The following is an 18,093-nucleotide window of genomic DNA, read 5'->3' as shown; positions in this document are numbered from 1 at the left end:
GCCTCGCCGGTCTGCACCAGCTTGTCCACTAGCACCTATGATGTACCTGCTCGAGCGCCTGCTGGCGGGTGCGCAGCTCGGCGCGCAGCGCGTTGTAGCGCTCGCAGTCGGCCTCCACCACGTCCTGCACCTTGATGGCGTCCTCCTCGCCCACCAGCCGCGCCAGCGCCTCGCCGGTCTGCACCAGCTTGTCCACTAGCACCTATGATGTACCTGCTCGAGCGCCTGCTGGCGGGTGCGCAGCTCGGCGCGCAGCGCGTTGTAGCGCTCGCAGTCGGCCTCCACCACGTCCTGCACCTTGATGGCGTCCTCCTCGCCCACCAGCCGCGCCAGCGCCTCGCCGGTCTGCACCAGCTTGTCCACTAGCACCTATGATGTACCTGCTCGAGCGCCTGCTGGCGGGTGCGCAGCTCGGCGCGCAGCGCGTTGTAGCGCTCGCAGTCGGCCTCCACCACGTCCTGCACCTTGATGGCGTCCTCCTCGCCCACCAGCCGCGCCAGCGCCTCGCCGGTCTGCACCAGCTTGTCCACTAGCACCTATGATGTACCTGCTCGAGCGCCTGCTGGCGGGTGCGCAGCTCGGCGCGCAGCGCGTTGTAGCGCTCGCAGTCGGCCTCCACCACGTCCTGCACCTTGATGGCGTCCTCCTCGCCCACCAGCCGCGCCAGCGCCTCGCCGGTCTGCACCAGCTTGTCCACTAGCACCTATGATGTACCTGCTCGAGCGCCTGCTGGCGGGTGCGCAGCTCGGCGCGCAGCGCGTTGTAGCGCTCGCAGTCGGCCTCCACCACGTCCTGCACCTTGATGGCGTCCTCCTCGCCCACCAGCCGCGCCAGCGCCTCGCCGGTCTTCACCAGCTTGTCCACGAGCGGCTTGTGCCCCAGGATCGACTGTTGCAGCATCTGTAATACAATATTGAATTATCCACTGTTTGTAAGTTCGTCTGTCAATATATAAACATTTTACCAAGTTTACCTTCTTTGCTACAGCGAATAGTGACTACTTTAATTATTATTTATTTATAAAACGATTACTACCAAAAAAATTGGACAGGACAACTTTACTGTCAGTTTCAATGCCTATAAAGATTCCATGTTATAGGCAAGAAAGAGTCATTACATGTAATCACATCACCTTGGTTAAAGCGCTAAATTTAGCTTATAACTAAACGTCTGTCGAGTTAAAATCCGCGAATAAGATAGCGAACATAGTTACCTCGTTCTTGTCTTGCTGCTGCGCGATCTGCTCGGGGCGCAGCGCCGGCATGGCCAGCATCTGGATTTGTTTCTCCATGTCGTCCAGCCAAATCGACAGTCTGCACATAACATAACACACGTATTACTTATAACTGAAGGAAACACAAGAAAATAATGTTCTAAAGATACTACTTTTTGTCATCGAACAGGGATCACAGACGGAAAAACTCAAAGGTTATATTGTGGAACTTGTAGCCCTGTCATAATGAACGAAATTCCAATATCTTCGCATACATTCAGATGTGTATGATACTGTGATGTGTATGATACGGAATGGTAACCGCTTTCAGGCGAAAGGAGTGCCTGGCGTCCGTTAGCTCGTTGGGTGGACGACATTCGGAAGGCTGCGGGTCACTTCTGGATGAGATTGGCTCAGGACCGCGACAAGTGGCGTATTCGAAGAGGCCTATGCTCAGCAGTGGGCGATAAAAGGCTGATATGATGATGACATTGGTGAAGGACGGTTTGAAAACGTTCTGTTACCCGTGGTGCGTGTCGGCGAAGTGCTCGGCCAGAGGCAAGGCCTGCTCGAGCGCGGCGAGGCGCTCGGCGCTGAGCTGCCCCACCTCCTCCATCATCTCCTTCAGCTCCTCGCTGCGGTCGCGGATCACGGCCGTCTCCTCTGATGATTGACACTCGCGGAGCACCTGATAACATACCAAAAGTTTCTAGAGATGTCTAGTCTCTCTCTCATTAAAAATTGTAAAAAAAATGTTTTTTTTTTTGACGCCATTTAATTGACATTCTGCTTACACTGCCTATAAATATCAGTTCACTGAGATGGTCACTTATATCTTATGTCCTAAGAAAAGTTGCAATTATTGAGTGTGTAACAGACATTAGATCTACCCTTGAACTGTGACGGTCGTACAGAAGTTATTATATTATGGTCAGCTGCGGACTGTTACTACCTCGGGAATAAGGGTGGGCGTTAGTAACTGCAGCGACCACAAGTGTACAGTCATAGAGAAATAAGTAAGCATAGTGCTTAATCCATGCATTAGTTTTGTTAACAAAACGACTATTATTTTAGTAGTCGACATCCACGCTGGATCATGGATTATGGATGGTCAAGTAGCGGATATATCAGTACTGCTACTCGACAATAGATGTCGCGAGGAACGGAAAGTCTAATGCTCAACAACTTTAGCTAGTTAATATTATAACCGGATTAACCGGAACTCTATTTTCAACTCCTTCTGCCTGTAATATAAGTTGTAAATTGTTGAGCAATAATTTTCGTCAGTTGCGACACACGTGACATCTAGTGTGAAGTATTAGTAGTAATAATTCCGCTAGTTGACGCTAGATGTGGAGTACTGATGTACGGCAGACGGCAGACGAGTGAGGCACGCAGGAGTAGAGTTACCTTCTTGGCCTGCGAGAGCAGGTCGCGCACTCGCACCCGCTGCGCGGCCACGTCGTCGTTGAGCGGGCGCTGCGCCTTGAGCTGCGCGCGCACCAGCGCCGGCTGGCTGGACGGCGGCTCCGCGTCCCGCAGCTGCGCGAACACGGTGCGCAGCCACTCCAGCAGCTCCTCCATGTCGCCCACCACTTCCAGGGAGCGCGAGTGAGGCACGCAGGAGTAGAGTTACCTTCTTGGCCTGCGAGAGCAGGTCGCGCACTCGCACCCGCTGCGCGGCCACGTCGTCGTTGAGCGGGCGCTGCGCCTTGAGCTGCGCGCGCACCAGCGCCGGCTGGCTGGACGGCGGCTCCGCGTCCCGCAGCTGCGCGAACACGGTGCGCAGCCACTCCAGCAGCTCCTCCATGTCGCCCACCACTTCCAGGGAGCGCGAGTGAGGCACGCAGGAGTAGAGTTACCTTCTTGGCCTGCGAGAGCAGGTCGCGCACTCGCACCCGCTGCGCGGCCACGTCGTCGTTGAGCGGGCGCTGCGCCTTGAGCTGCGCGCGCACCAGCGCCGGCTGGCTGGACGGCGGCTCCGCGTCCCGCAGCTGCGCGAACACGGTGCGCAGCCACTCCAGCAGCTCCTCCATGTCGCCCACCACTTCCAGGGAGCGCGAGTGAGGCACGCAGGAGTAGAGTTACCTTCTTGGCCTGCGAGAGCAGGTCGCGCACTCGCACCCGCTGCGCGGCCACGTCGTCGTTGAGCGGGCGCTGCGCCTTGAGCTGCGCGCGCACCAGCGCCGGCTGGCTGGACGGCGGCTCCGCGTCCCGCAGCTGCGCGAACACGGTGCGCAGCCACTCCAGCAGCTCCTCCATGTCGCCCACCACTTCCAGGGAGCGCGAGTGAGGCACGCAGGAGTAGAGTTACCTTCTTGGCCTGCGAGAGCAGGTCGCGCACTCGCACCCGCTGCGCGGCCACGTCGTCGTTGAGCGGGCGCTGCGCCTTGAGCTGCGCGCGCACCAGCGCCGGCTGGCTGGACGGCGGCTCCGCGTCCCGCAGCTGCGCGAACACGGTGCGCAGCCACTCCAGCAGCTCCTCCATGTCGCCCACCACTTCCAGGGAGCGCGAGTGAGGCACGCAGGAGTAGAGTTACCTTCTTGGCCTGCGAGAGCAGGTCGCGCACTCGCACCCGCTGCGCGGCCACGTCGTCGTTGAGCGGGCGCTGCGCCTTGAGCTGCGCGCGCACCAGCGCCGGCTGGCTGGACGGCGGCTCCGCGTCCCGCAGCTGCGCGAACACGGTGCGCAGCCACTCCAGCAGCTCCTCCATGTCGCCCACCACTTCCAGGGAGCGCGAGTGAGGCACGCAGGAGTAGAGTTACCTTCTTGGCCTGCGAGAGCAGGTCGCGCACTCGCACCCGCTGCGCGGCCACGTCGTCGTTGAGCGGGCGCTGCGCCTTGAGCTGCGCGCGCACCAGCGCCGGCTGGCTGGACGGCGGCTCCGCGTCCCGCAGCTGCGCGAACACGGTGCGCAGCCACTCCAGCAGCTCCTCCATGTCGCCCACCACTTCCAGGGAGCGCGAGTGAGGCACGCAGGAGTAGAGTTACCTTCTTGGCCTGCGAGAGCAGGTCGCGCACTCGCACCCGCTGCGCGGCCACGTCGTCGTTGAGCGGGCGCTGCGCCTTGAGCTGCGCGCGCACCAGCGCCGGCTGGCTGGACGGCGGCTCCGCGTCCCGCAGCTGCGCGAACACGGTGCGCAGCCACTCCAGCAGCTCCTCCATGTCGCCCACCACTTCCAGGGAGCGCGAGTGAGGCACGCAGGAGTAGAGTTACCTTCTTGGCCTGCGAGAGCAGGTCGCGCACTCGCACCCGCTGCGCGGCCACGTCGTCGTTGAGCGGGCGCTGCGCCTTGAGCTGCGCGCGCACCAGCGCCGGCTGGCTGGACGGCGGCTCCGCGTCCCGCAGCTGCGCGAACACGGTGCGCAGCCACTCCAGCAGCTCCTCCATGTCGCCCACCACTTCCAGGGAGCGCGAGTGAGGCACGCAGGAGTAGAGTTACCTTCTTGGCCTGCGAGAGCAGGTCGCGCACTCGCACCCGCTGCGCGGCCACGTCGTCGTTGAGCGGGCGCTGCGCCTTGAGCTGCGCGCGCACCAGCGCCGGCTGGCTGGACGGCGGCTCCGCGTCCCGCAGCTGCGCGAACACGGTGCGCAGCCACTCCAGCAGCTCCTCCATGTCGCCCACCACTTCCAGGGAGCGCGAGTGAGGCACGCAGGAGTAGAGTTACCTTCTTGGCCTGCGAGAGCAGGTCGCGCACTCGCACCCGCTGCGCGGCCACGTCGTCGTTGAGCGGGCGCTGCGCCTTGAGCTGCGCGCGCACCAGCGCCGGCTGGCTGGACGGCGGCTCCGCGTCCCGCAGCTGCGCGAACACGGTGCGCAGCCACTCCAGCAGCTCCTCCATGTCGCCCACCACTTCCAGGGAGCGCGAGTGAGGCACGCAGGAGTAGAGTTACCTTCTTGGCCTGCGAGAGCAGGTCGCGCACTCGCACCCGCTGCGCGGCCACGTCGTCGTTGAGCGGGCGCTGCGCCTTGAGCTGCGCGCGCACCAGCGCCGGCTGGCTGGACGGCGGCTCCGCGTCCCGCAGCTGCGCGAACACGGTGCGCAGCCACTCCAGCAGCTCCTCCATGTCGCCCACCACTTCCAGGGAGCGCGAGTGAGGCACGCAGGAGTAGAGTTACCTTCTTGGCCTGCGAGAGCAGGTCGCGCACTCGCACCCGCTGCGCGGCCACGTCGTCGTTGAGCGGGCGCTGCGCCTTGAGCTGCGCGCGCACCAGCGCCGGCTGGCTGGACGGCGGCTCCGCGTCCCGCAGCTGCGCGAACACGGTGCGCAGCCACTCCAGCAGCTCCTCCATGTCGCCCACCACTTCCAGGGAGCGCGAGTGAGGCACGCAGGAGTAGAGTTACCTTCTTGGCCTGCGAGAGCAGGTCGCGCACTCGCACCCGCTGCGCGGCCACGTCGTCGTTGAGCGGGCGCTGCGCCTTGAGCTGCGCGCGCACCAGCGCCGGCTGGCTGGACGGCGGCTCCGCGTCCCGCAGCTGCGCGAACACGGTGCGCAGCCACTCCAGCAGCTCCTCCATGTCGCCCACCACTTCCAGGGAGCGCGAGTGAGGCACGCAGGAGTAGAGTTACCTTCTTGGCCTGCGAGAGCAGGTCGCGCACTCGCACCCGCTGCGCGGCCACGTCGTCGTTGAGCGGGCGCTGCGCCTTGAGCTGCGCGCGCACCAGCGCCGGCTGGCTGGACGGCGGCTCCGCGTCCCGCAGCTGCGCGAACACGGTGCGCAGCCACTCCAGCAGCTCCTCCATGTCGCCCACCACTTCCAGGGAGCGCGAGTGAGGCACGCAGGAGTAGAGTTACCTTCTTGGCCTGCGAGAGCAGGTCGCGCACTCGCACCCGCTGCGCGGCCACGTCGTCGTTGAGCGGGCGCTGCGCCTTGAGCTGCGCGCGCACCAGCGCCGGCTGGCTGGACGGCGGCTCCGCGTCCCGCAGCTGCGCGAACACGGTGCGCAGCCACTCCAGCAGCTCCTCCATGTCGCCCACCACTTCCAGGGAGCGCGAGTGAGGCACGCAGGAGTAGAGTTACCTTCTTGGCCTGCGAGAGCAGGTCGCGCACTCGCACCCGCTGCGCGGCCACGTCGTCGTTGAGCGGGCGCTGCGCCTTGAGCTGCGCGCGCACCAGCGCCGGCTGGCTGGACGGCGGCTCCGCGTCCCGCAGCTGCGCGAACACGGTGCGCAGCCACTCCAGCAGCTCCTCCATGTCGCCCACCACTTCCAGGGAGCGCGAGTGAGGCACGCAGGAGTAGAGTTACCTTCTTGGCCTGCGAGAGCAGGTCGCGCACTCGCACCCGCTGCGCGGCCACGTCGTCGTTGAGCGGGCGCTGCGCCTTGAGCTGCGCGCGCACCAGCGCCGGCTGGCTGGACGGCGGCTCCGCGTCCCGCAGCTGCGCGAACACGGTGCGCAGCCACTCCAGCAGCTCCTCCATGTCGCCCACCACTTCCAGGGAGCGCGAGTGAGGCACGCAGGAGTAGAGTTACCTTCTTGGCCTGCGAGAGCAGGTCGCGCACTCGCACCCGCTGCGCGGCCACGTCGTCGTTGAGCGGGCGCTGCGCCTTGAGCTGCGCGCGCACCAGCGCCGGCTGGCTGGACGGCGGCTCCGCGTCCCGCAGCTGCGCGAACACGGTGCGCAGCCACTCCAGCAGCTCCTCCATGTCGCCCACCACTTCCAGGGAGCGCGAGTGAGGCACGCAGGAGTAGAGTTACCTTCTTGGCCTGCGAGAGCAGGTCGCGCACTCGCACCCGCTGCGCGGCCACGTCGTCGTTGAGCGGGCGCTGCGCCTTGAGCTGCGCGCGCACCAGCGCCGGCTGGCTGGACGGCGGCTCCGCGTCCCGCAGCTGCGCGAACACGGTGCGCAGCCACTCCAGCAGCTCCTCCATGTCGCCCACCACTTCCAGGGAGCGCGAGTGAGGCACGCAGGAGTAGAGTTACCTTCTTGGCCTGCGAGAGCAGGTCGCGCACTCGCACCCGCTGCGCGGCCACGTCGTCGTTGAGCGGGCGCTGCGCCTTGAGCTGCGCGCGCACCAGCGCCGGCTGGCTGGACGGCGGCTCCGCGTCCCGCAGCTGCGCGAACACGGTGCGCAGCCACTCCAGCAGCTCCTCCATGTCGCCCACCACTTCCAGGGAGCGCGAGTGAGGCACGCAGGAGTAGAGTTACCTTCTTGGCCTGCGAGAGCAGGTCGCGCACTCGCACCCGCTGCGCGGCCACGTCGTCGTTGAGCGGGCGCTGCGCCTTGAGCTGCGCGCGCACCAGCGCCGGCTGGCTGGACGGCGGCTCCGCGTCCCGCAGCTGCGCGAACACGGTGCGCAGCCACTCCAGCAGCTCCTCCATGTCGCCCACCACTTCCAGGGAGCGCGAGTGAGGCACGCAGGAGTAGAGTTACCTTCTTGGCCTGCGAGAGCAGGTCGCGCACTCGCACCCGCTGCGCGGCCACGTCGTCGTTGAGCGGGCGCTGCGCCTTGAGCTGCGCGCGCACCAGCGCCGGCTGGCTGGACGGCGGCTCCGCGTCCCGCAGCTGCGCGAACACGGTGCGCAGCCACTCCAGCAGCTCCTCCATGTCGCCCACCACTTCCAGGGAGCGCTGGGGAAAGAGACTATGTTTAATACCGGCGAAAGCTGATCAATATTCTAATTCTCATACCCTACACACATAATAGTACTTTATACAACTGATACATAATGAGAGGCCTCAAAACATAAGTGTGGTTTTATGAAACGAGCGTTAGCGAGTTTCATAATAGAATCACACGAGTTGTGGTAATAGGTAAAAATTACCCTAAGCGTTCTTATCTTTGTCATTCGTGGTTTTTATAAAACTTATTTTTTTCCAGCGATGCAGTCGCAAACAGGGCGCGATACAATAATGATGCTGTCGCTGGTCAAATTTGTATTTATAAATCATAACTAATGCATGGTTGATAAACCCAACTAGAGGACATATTCCTTACCTTCTTGCTGAGCAGTAGCCGTTCGGCCTTGCGCTGCACCTGCTCGGCAATAGCATCGAAGCGGCGGTTGTCGCGGGTGACGATGCCCTCCACATGCGTGGCGCCCTCTCCCGGTGAGATCTGGCACAGCTGCGGCCCCAGCAAGTTGATGTTGTCGAGCAGCGGACGGAACTCTTGTAAGTCGCCTTCGAGGCGTAAGATGTCTTCCTCGCGCGGCTCCACGGACTGCAGACACGATTCCGCGCCAGACATCCATTCCGTCAAGCTGCGAGCAAAATGATTTTTTTTTTATTATGACGTCGGTGGCAAACAAGCATACGGCGCGCCTGATGGTAGGCGGTCAATGCATGTAACTCCAGGGGTGTTTACTAATGACTTCAGCAACAAAAAATGCTTAACCGAACTGTTTATGGCGTGATATAATCATTACTACTAAATAAAATCCAATTTGCAAACTGAAAATGTTCTAAATGCACACACACTTTTATTTTAAATAGGTATAACTACAGAAACTTCTTTTAACATTACATTCACACTTCTGTGTGGTCGAACTCAAAACTTTTCATGTGAGGCTTTAATTAAACATGGTTCCAGAGAATAAGGAACAAATCAAATTATCTTATTAAATATTTTTTGGTTTGTGAAGTCCGGTTTTAGTGACCGGGTGGTCTTGTGGTCAAGACATTAGCCGCGTAAGCTGAAGACCGCCGGTTCGTTTCCAGCCTCGGCCTTCGAAGGGCTTAATCACTTTTTCTTTAGTATATGACATCAGTTTTAGTTTATGGTACCATTGACTAACCTGTTATGGGCATTGAAGAACTGCTGCACAAGCGGCAGCGTCTCCGAGGCTATGCGCAGCAGGTCGGCGCCCTTGCTGGTGAGGTCGTTGTATCGTCGCTGCAGCGCGTCCAGCTTGTCCTTGAGCTGCAGCGCCTCGTCGCCGGAGATGTGCTTCATCAGCTCGAGGCCGGAGTCCACGGTGCTGTCTACGGCCTCTTGCTTGGAGGCTATCTCTTCGGTTTTTTCCTGGAGAACACAGTATCGATCAGATTTCGAAGCCTACAGTATTTGCAGTAATTTAAAATAAAGGAGTACAGATTGCACACTGATGACATCTGTCACACGTACAATGCTTAAGTGTATATAAAAGTTATTCAACAATTTGCTGTAAAGTTGTAAATCAAAGAATTATCTCACGTCCTGAAAGATTTCCTATGACACTGCTTTTAACCACTAATACTGCTCCATGCCGTCCATCCAGGCGGACAGGTCCTGGCACTGTTCCACCAGGGCTCGGTGTCTGGAGACAGGAAACTCACGGGTAACTCGTCCATAGGCCGAAGCAGCTTCTCCATGTGTACTGGTAACACTTTCCTCTTGGCGAGGTACTGCTCCATGTCGTCCACCCAGGCGGACAGGTCCTGGCACTGTTCCACCAGGGCTTGGTGTCTAGAGACAGGATACTCACGGCTAACTCGTCCATCTGCCGAAGTAGCTTCTCCATGTGTACTGGTAACACTTTCCTCTTGGCGAGGTACTGCTCCATGTCGTCCACCCAGGCGGACAGGTCCTGGCACTGTTCCACCAGGGCTCGGTGTCTGGAGACAGGATACTCACGGCTAACTCGTCCATCTGCTGCAGCAGCTTCACCATGTGTACTGGTAACACTTTCCTCTTGGCGAGGTACTGCTCCATGTCGTCCATCCAGGCCGACAGGTCCTGGCACTGTTCCACCAGGGCTCGGTGTATAGAGACAGGATACTCGCGGCTAACTCGTCCATCTGCCGCAGCAGCTTCTCCATGTGTACTGGTAACGCTTTCCTCTTGGCGAGGTACTGCTCCATGTCGTCCATCCAGGCCGACTGGTCCTGGCACTGTTCCACCAGGGCTCGGTGTCTAGAGACAGGATACTCACGGCTAACTCGTCCATCTGCCGCAGCAGCTTCTCCATGTGTACTGGTAACACCTTCCTCTTGGCGAGGTACTGCTCCATGCCGTCCATCCAGGCCGACAGGTCCTGGTACGTGAGCACCAGGTGCCGGAGCCCCTTGCGCGAGTTGTCCAGCAGCTCGCCGATGTTCAGGCTGTGCTCCACCAGGGCTTGGTATCTGAGGAAAGGGTAAACATTGTAAATGGCTATATCATAAAATATTAACGATTAATGTGTTTTGTTTCGATGGTCTACAACTAACTACATGGAAGAATTTAAAAGCCAACCCAGTCAGTTTAGGCCAAATAAACGATAGTCATCATTACTAGATAATCTGTGAGTTAAATTCTTCAATTGATCTGTCTGGTCATCTGATTTATAGTTCTTCTCAACCGCTAGTTTTTTCATACTTTCTTATCAGTACTATGAGACCGAAACAAACAAGAATTTGTTAGATGGGTATTGTGGACAAATGGGTTTTAACCTTTTGGACGCCAATGATGGATATATTGGCACCGCAGGTCCAACGCCAAAGACGGATTAATTGCTCAAAAACCACAGAGCAACATAGACCTACTTGCATGTGTATAAAGTTCAATTTCAGTTTTGACACTTCGGTGACGTGGCGTCCGAGTGACAACTTTTGTGTTTGACACGGCGTCGAAAAGGTTAACATTCATGTGCTAGAGACTTGATTTTGACTTGAATTTTTGGTGGGCCAAGCGTCAGGCGACCCATGACAGGATGTCCATGTCTCAACTCCGATCAGACTGAACTTCAGTGAGGGTATACCCGTACTGTTATCAGTGTTGTTACTAGCTTGTTAGAGGGTATATGTACCTGTCAGTGGCAGCTTGCAGGCGGTCAGCCAGCGCGGCCGCCTCGTCGTCGCCGACGAGCGCCATCAGCGCCGATGCTGTCTCCGTGAGTTGTTGGAAGGCGCCCTGCTTCGATAGCACGTCGTCGTGCAACGCCTGAAACCAGGTACACTGTGAGTTTAGGGTAAACAAGGTAAGGTCAATTTATTACGGTACGCATAAATCAGGGAAAAATATTGTAGCTGCATATTTGTCAGCCGACTTAAATGAAGCTATAATACGGCGCTATACGTTTTGACCGTGTGTATTTCCGTTTTATTTAGTTGGACTGTTTTATGCTCACAAAGGTCTGCTACCGTACCTTGTGCTCTCTGATCTTGACTTGGATCTTCTCCTCATCGGTGGGCACGAGCTCCAACGCCTTGACCTTGCGCTCGGTGCTGGTCAGCCACTCCACTAGGGGCTGCAGTTCTTCTTGGAATTGTTTTGCAACCTACAATATTACACTCATGATTATATGTATACTAAAAAATTGTTTACAGTAGGAAAAAATCCAATTGCTCTGAGTTTTGTTAACGATTTTTAAGCCTTTAATCATCATATCAACCCAACCTGTTTTCTCCCACAGCCACTAGTATATCACATTCTGAGATATATGAACCAGAAATGAGCCCACAATTATGTATGTACCTTCATAGCCTGCTCGAGGTCGAGCATGCGCTGCTGCGCGCCGTCGGTGAGCGCGTCGAAGCGCTGCATGAGCCCCTTGAGCTGCTTCTCGATGGCCTTGCGCTCGCCGCTGTCGCAGCCGGCCGCCACCTCGTTGCCCATCGCGAACAGCGACGACATGCTGTTCTGACGGTCCATCAGCATCTTCTTCAGGAACTGCCAATAAAATAGACAACATATGATTGATGCGCTTGAAAGGAGCCTCCCCGCACTTAGCTTTCTACGATATTATCACAGCGTCTCGCGTTTAGTGGTGTTTGAGCGGCTAATCCTTTTACCACGATTTTACCATGATTATTGGAACAAGAAACCGAGATACGAAAAAAAGAAGAACATACAATTTGGTCGTACATTGTTGTTATCTAACTGGCGCAGTCGGTAGGATACATACTTAAATCAATATTAAGGATCGCGTTAGTATTGTATGAAGAAGACAATGTTACAGGACATGTACACTTTGTTAGCGTAGTTTAGAACAGCCAGGGCAAACAACTAGAAGGAAACAGGAGGTAAATTTCTAATAAACGTCATGTGTTCCCTACGTCAGTAAGCACAGCTCATAACAAGTCTAGACCGTGTTGTGGTGCATTACTTCACATTTGTTTCAGGCTGTAATTTTGACATCTGCATTCACAAAATGTACATTCTAAATGTTTAAATGAGCTAACACAACATACCTTCTGCTCCTGCAGCTGCGCCTTGACGACCTTGTAGTCGGCGGAGGGCGGTTTCTGGTTGCGCACCATGTCCTCGGTGTCGGACAGCCACTTGTCGAGGCCGGCCAGCGCCTCGGCGAACTTGCCCGACTGCAGCAGACCCACGTCCAGGCGGCGCTCGCGCTCGTTCATCTGTTTAACAAACATTCAAATTTGTAAAGCCTGCATTGACGATTAAAGTACAAGGGCTGGGAAGTACGTTCTATAAAGCGGAATGCAATGTATAAATAACAACTACATATTTTCCTTTGGGTTTTCTTCTCACAACGTGTCGTTGTTACCAAAGCTGTGAAAGGATCCATTGGAAAGTTTCCTTACCTATTAAGAAACCCACCCTTTCCATAGTACGACTAGTGATTACTCAATTCAATTTCGATTGGAACAGAGTTGCATTTCTTTTATTTTGTTTGAATACTCGTACAAGATAAATTCAACCATATTGCTTACACTACTGATTTAAAATTCAACACATTTTTTTTTCTTGTATAATGGGGCTTAGGCTGTTAATACTCGGTAGCAGATCGTTAGAGATAAATGTTTAAATATCAAGTGTTTGTCACTCAATTGTACGATGAATGGTGTGCTCTTCCCTGCATACTCGTATTTAAGGTTACCTTCTCCTTGAGCGCGTTCCACTTGTCGTTCATCTTCTCGAGGTCCTGCTCGAGCTGGTGCGTGGAGACGGCGGCGAGCGCGGAGCGCACCAGGCCCTGGCCGATCTTGTTGCAGTGCGCCACGTTCTGCCCGAGCGGCTCCAGCGTGCGGCGCCGCAGCTCCGCGAAGTCCTTCTGCTGCGCGCGGATCTGCTCCACTTCGGAGGACACGGGCTTGAGGCTGCGGACTTGCTCGGAGGCCTGGGGGTATTGATGGTATTTTAATAGAAAATCTCAGCTTCAAAATTAAGACTGGTCCGATAAAAAGATAGCTGCGTTGCGTTTCATGAGTCGGTATTAAAAGTTTTGTTCGCCGTTTGACATCACACAAGGCATCAGTCCCTACATAGCGCTGTGCGTGCAGAACAACTTCAAGACACTTTTAAGTTTGCCCCTGTTTCTGAATATCTGAGTGCAATCATTCAGTCTAATAGCCAGCTTATGCGAGTCCTTCATCTAACATTCATTTCAATGTCGCAGTCGGTAGGATACGAACCTACGCTTAGTTATTTAGGCACATTCATTACATTGCACACGTATGTCTAGCACGATCTCTGATATGATTAGAGTGCCAAACTATCTAAGATAAGTAATGTTGTGCTTACTTCCTGAACGTCGTCCATGACGGAGTCGTAGGCCTTGTAAAAGGCCTCCAGCTTGCTAAGTGTGTCGTCGAGGTCCTGCTCGCGGGCGCGGGCACGCTCGTCCAACTTGCCCAGTTGTTTACGGAGACCTTCAACCTGGGAACGGACATTTGCTTTGAATATTTTTGGATCTTTATTGTCTAACTCGTTGTAGTATCACAATACATTTACTTGTGAGTGTTGCCCTCCTCAGACAGAGAACGTATTTCAGTAATTCATAGTTACAATGAACATTCATATCTAAATCAATCTTATTGTTAATAGGTTCAATTGTCCTAGTTATGAGATGATTAGGGAAATATTGGCTAAAATAAGCCTCTAAGGATTATCTACTCAATCTGGCCCATCTTTTCGAAGGAATATAACCAAGCTCTAAGTTGAATTAACGTCCAGATAATCATTCTTATAGTTAGTGTAGTTTCTCACCTGGTCTCTAGTCTTGGCGGCGTCACCCGCGTACCCACTGTCGACCAATCCTTCAGCCGCACGTTCAACGTCGGCCACCACGTCGTCCGCTCGCTCCAGTCGCTTGTAGAAGCGCGTGATGTCGTCCAGCTGCTGGCGGACGGTCTTGATGTCGCGGCCGGGCGGTTTCATCGTGTCGAGTTCCTTTTCTAAGTCTGAGAGGTCAGCCGATAGGCTCTTGACTTTCTCCTGAAAGTGAAGTTAGAATTAATTTTCTGGTGGTTTTATATAAATATTTTCTGCCCAGCGTAATCAAAACTAAAGTTAGCATCTCAAGCATATCTTTTTGCATAAACCCTTAGCCAATCGAAATTGGACTTCGTAGAGATTCTAACACAAAAACACGTTAATACAACCCCTCTTATAACAATTATTTGATGTTACATTCTTTAGTAAAACTCCCGATTCTATTACGCTTATTTTTTAATGAGAATAAGGGCCAGTTGCACCAACCACAATTAAATGACTCATTAACCTCAAGCAGCAGAGAACTATGAAACTTTCCATACAATAAAATTAGGCGAACGGTAAAACGGTGTCAGACGGTTTGGTGCAACCGACCCTAATACTCGTGTACGTTCCGTACCTGGAAGTGCGTCATAGCGCTAGCAGCGCCAGCGAGCCTGTCTCGGGCGTCTCCAGCCCTCGCGTCCAGCTCGTCCAGCCGCTCGGCCAGCGCGCCCGCCGTCGCGTCCAGCACCTGCCGCGCGCGCCCGGCCGCGTCCGGCCCGGCCATCTCGTGCGCCATCGTCACGATGTCGTCTACTGCCGAGTTTACGCTCTGTAGAGAAAGAGGTCAGTTAAAAAAAAGATACAGTCGCTATTATATTTTATCAAAATCAAATGCACAAATGGATCATTACTAACACTTTTATGGGCTTTGCCTGAAATAAATGGTATTATTTGTATCTCCTCGGATTTCACGGGCCTATAAATCCCGGTCTTTTGATAGGCTTGCGTGGGGATATAGATCCAACACGTAGAGGCCCCTTGGAGAGCTTTAATGTCATGTAGAACGCCTGCTGGAACCCGTTATTATTATTATTATTTTAATTTTGTTTGTTGTGTGTGCGTGTTTGAACCATCGCCCGTGTCCCGTGTCCGACACACAGTCGAGATCTCGTAATAGTTAGGGGGTACAGGTACAGGTACAGTTACCTGCAGCGGCGCGCGCAGCGCCTGCACGGTGTCGGCGACGCGCGCGACGGCCTCGGCGGCGTGCGCGGGCGGCGCGGCCAGCGCGTCCTGCAGCCGCTCCTCGCAGCGCTGCAGGGGCGTCTCCACCGCTCGCACGCGCTCCTGGAAGTCGCCGAGCTTGCGCGCGGTCGACTCCAGGAATTCCACTTGTTGAAGGACCTCTGTTACGAACAAAAACAAATATATGATTACTTGATGTATTTTCTCGAACTGACGATTTTCTTCAACCCGCAGTATATTACTTATTCTATGTCACATATTAAATAATCTAAGCTATGACTAGAAAGTAGTGACTAGTACAAAAGCAGAATAAACAAGTCAATTATTTTTTGAGTCGCTACACTTCTGCTTTCTACAGTTACCACGGTCTGACTAGTCGAAAAATTCAGCTTTCTATAAACCTGTGTTAGAAATATTTATTTTTTAGTAAAAAGATCTCACCGTTGTTGAGGTGGTCCCACCGCTGCTTCATGCTGTCGAGCTGAGATCGCACGATGTCCTGGTCCACATCGCAGGCTGAGATGAATGTCTCGCCGAGGGTCTTATTGTTCTCGTATTCACCAGACCTGACCACATATTACATTAGTTTGATATAAGGCCAAATATAGTACGTTCATATTTACTAAATTGGGAGCTAGTAACCACACCTGTTGGAAACAACATAACAAGATCAATCTTATTATTTGAAAACCAACTTAGCTGATGATACTCAAACGCACCTTTTCCAAATGTCGTTCCTAATGCTCTGGAGCTCCCGCAGCTGCTTCTCCACGTCCCGCTTGTTGAACACGGCGGGCGGCAGCTTGCTCACTCGCTCCTCCGCCTCCGAGATCCAGGGGAGGAAGTTCTCTTGCGCCTTTGAGAATTTGCGGCAGTGCTCCTGCAAGGGGACGACAAGAGTTTAATAAGTAACTTTTTTGAATACTATAATGTCTAATAGAAGTGTCCCAGACCATGTTTACATAATCCTCGGTTTACCCTTACTATTTCATGTTGTAACCACCTTACATTGTTTGCCATGCATAAAGACGAAGCAACTTGTCTAGTATATCTAGTAGAACGACATACAGTTGGTCGACAATGCTAACATAGATAGGGTTTTGTTATATTATCTGCTGGCTGCTGATTTGCTTATTATATCTTGTATATCATCACAATGTGGGTAGACTAAGTTGAATATGAATGAATAGTCTATGCACTGTAATGGTCGTTTATATCTCCTGACATGGCGCAGTCGGTAGGATATCTAGGCAATATTGTACCACCACAAGTTCATAGCCATAGTGAACCATATTGATAACTAAATAAAGTTGATTTTCCTTTAATTATTTTGTAGTTATTAGTAAGTTTTGGTTGTCACCTGACGATATATTAATCAATGTAAAATATCAAGCGAGAATATGGTTAGAGATTTTCTTACCATAGCGGCCTGTAGACGTGTGTGTCGGTCGTGGGTCTCCCGCTTGAGTTTCTCCCACTGTGCCTGCACGCGGTCCAGGTCCTTGCGTAGGCCTTGGTGAGCGGGCTTCTTCTCCATCTCACGACCTGAACAAAGAGAGTGTTAGGTACATTAATATTTTTATTTTATGGATAGGTGTTATACCAAATTACTCTAGTTTTAGGGGATTTCAACGTATACTACTTTGCGTTATATTGAAACTACTGTAAAATTACATAATAACCTTTGATTAAAGGCTTTTAGAATGCAATACAACATGTAAATTGTTGAGGAGTCTTGTAGATTTTGCTGCTTGCATACTTTTGACCATTTTTCGAAGGATATTTTGTTTTTATGCAAAAGCACGCAAGCAAGTAGCACTTCGTTATGCGGAAACAAAACAGCACATTTTGAACGGGTCATGGAAGTAAAAGTTAAGTGAAAGTTACCTTTGTCGAGCAGCATGATGAGCTCGTGCTCGCGCTGCGTGACCTCGCGGTACAGCGGCTCGTGGCGCTCCAGCTGCTGCTGCAGCTTGTGCTTGTCGGCGGAGACCTGCAGCTTGCCGGGGAGCGAGCCCAGCTCGGACTGCAGCCAGCCCAGCGTGCGGGACACGTTCTCCTCCAAGTTGCGCCCGTCCCTAAACACGAGATATTCATTACATATAACCGTTATCAAGGAACCGTTCTTCTAAGAATTAGACGTGATGTTACAGAAAATTTCTCCCCTCATTATATGCTTTCTTGTTTGCCTGATAAACTAGTAATTGAGTAGTTAGAGTTTTGAATGATTCACGGTAAAGGTAATCACGGTCTATATCCCGGTAAATATAAGTCAATTGAATAGTTGTCTACTAATTTAGTAGTCAACCCAAAAACTGACTCTTTATTATTTCTTTCGAGCCTCTCGTGTCGTCAATAAACATTATGTTTCTAAAGGCAATAAAATTAAGAGCCGGTTGCACCAAACCATTTGAAATTGTACTATGTTGTATATCTATATTTCTATATCAAATGAACTTTTTCGGCTTGGGTTGGTGGAGTAAAGTATTTGTCATTCATAATTTTCAACATCACAACTTTAATAATATAATGTGTACTACAATACTCACTTGAGCGCCGCCTCTATCTCCGCCTTCCTGTGGTCCAGCTTCCTTTGCAGGTTGTCGTACTGACGGCCGACGGCGGCCAGCTTGCTCTGTATGTCCTGGCGCGAGGCCGGGTCGGACAGCACGTCGGCCAGCGCCTCGCCCGCCGCCTCCAGGTCGGCCAGCAGCGGGCGTTGGCCTTCCAGTTGGCGCTCGAGGTTCTAACGAATGGAGGGGGAAATTAGTATAGTGTTTC

The 18,093-nt window shown here is 54.0% G+C and overlaps 1 protein-coding gene across 1 annotated transcript in view; it reads right to left on the bottom strand.

Annotated features, from left to right (window-relative positions):
- The window catches only part of LOC134751067 (uncharacterized), a 164,481-nt gene that overhangs the window by 41,323 nt on the left and 105,065 nt on the right, over positions 1-18,093 (bottom strand). Inside the window, exons 48-68 of the mRNA XM_063686412.1 lie at positions 17,862-18,058; positions 17,200-17,390; positions 16,733-16,857; positions 16,032-16,192; positions 15,754-15,878; positions 15,274-15,473; positions 14,702-14,896; positions 14,077-14,304; positions 13,612-13,746; positions 12,968-13,207; positions 12,315-12,485; positions 11,599-11,793; positions 11,270-11,401; positions 10,931-11,064; positions 10,076-10,268; positions 8,960-9,186; positions 8,161-8,425; positions 7,596-7,793; positions 1,738-1,901; positions 1,214-1,313; positions 715-900 (exon numbers count right to left, since the gene is read on the bottom strand). Coding sequence (XP_063542482.1) covers positions 715-900; positions 1,214-1,313; positions 1,738-1,901; positions 7,596-7,793; positions 8,161-8,425; positions 8,960-9,186; positions 10,076-10,268; positions 10,931-11,064; positions 11,270-11,401; positions 11,599-11,793; positions 12,315-12,485; positions 12,968-13,207; positions 13,612-13,746; positions 14,077-14,304; positions 14,702-14,896; positions 15,274-15,473; positions 15,754-15,878; positions 16,032-16,192; positions 16,733-16,857; positions 17,200-17,390; positions 17,862-18,058 — 3,762 coding nt within the window. The remainder of the gene's footprint in view (positions 1-714; positions 901-1,213; positions 1,314-1,737; positions 1,902-7,595; positions 7,794-8,160; positions 8,426-8,959; positions 9,187-10,075; positions 10,269-10,930; positions 11,065-11,269; positions 11,402-11,598; positions 11,794-12,314; positions 12,486-12,967; positions 13,208-13,611; positions 13,747-14,076; positions 14,305-14,701; positions 14,897-15,273; positions 15,474-15,753; positions 15,879-16,031; positions 16,193-16,732; positions 16,858-17,199; positions 17,391-17,861; positions 18,059-18,093) is intronic.

Source organism: Cydia strobilella, chromosome 21 (genome assembly GCF_947568885.1).
Source record: "Cydia strobilella chromosome 21, ilCydStro3.1, whole genome shotgun sequence".
In the NCBI taxonomy this organism is placed as follows: Eukaryota; Metazoa; Arthropoda; class Insecta; order Lepidoptera; family Tortricidae; genus Cydia; species Cydia strobilella.
The sequence above is the reverse complement of the archived record's forward strand: the minus strand, read 5'-3'. Positions and strand labels throughout refer to the sequence as shown.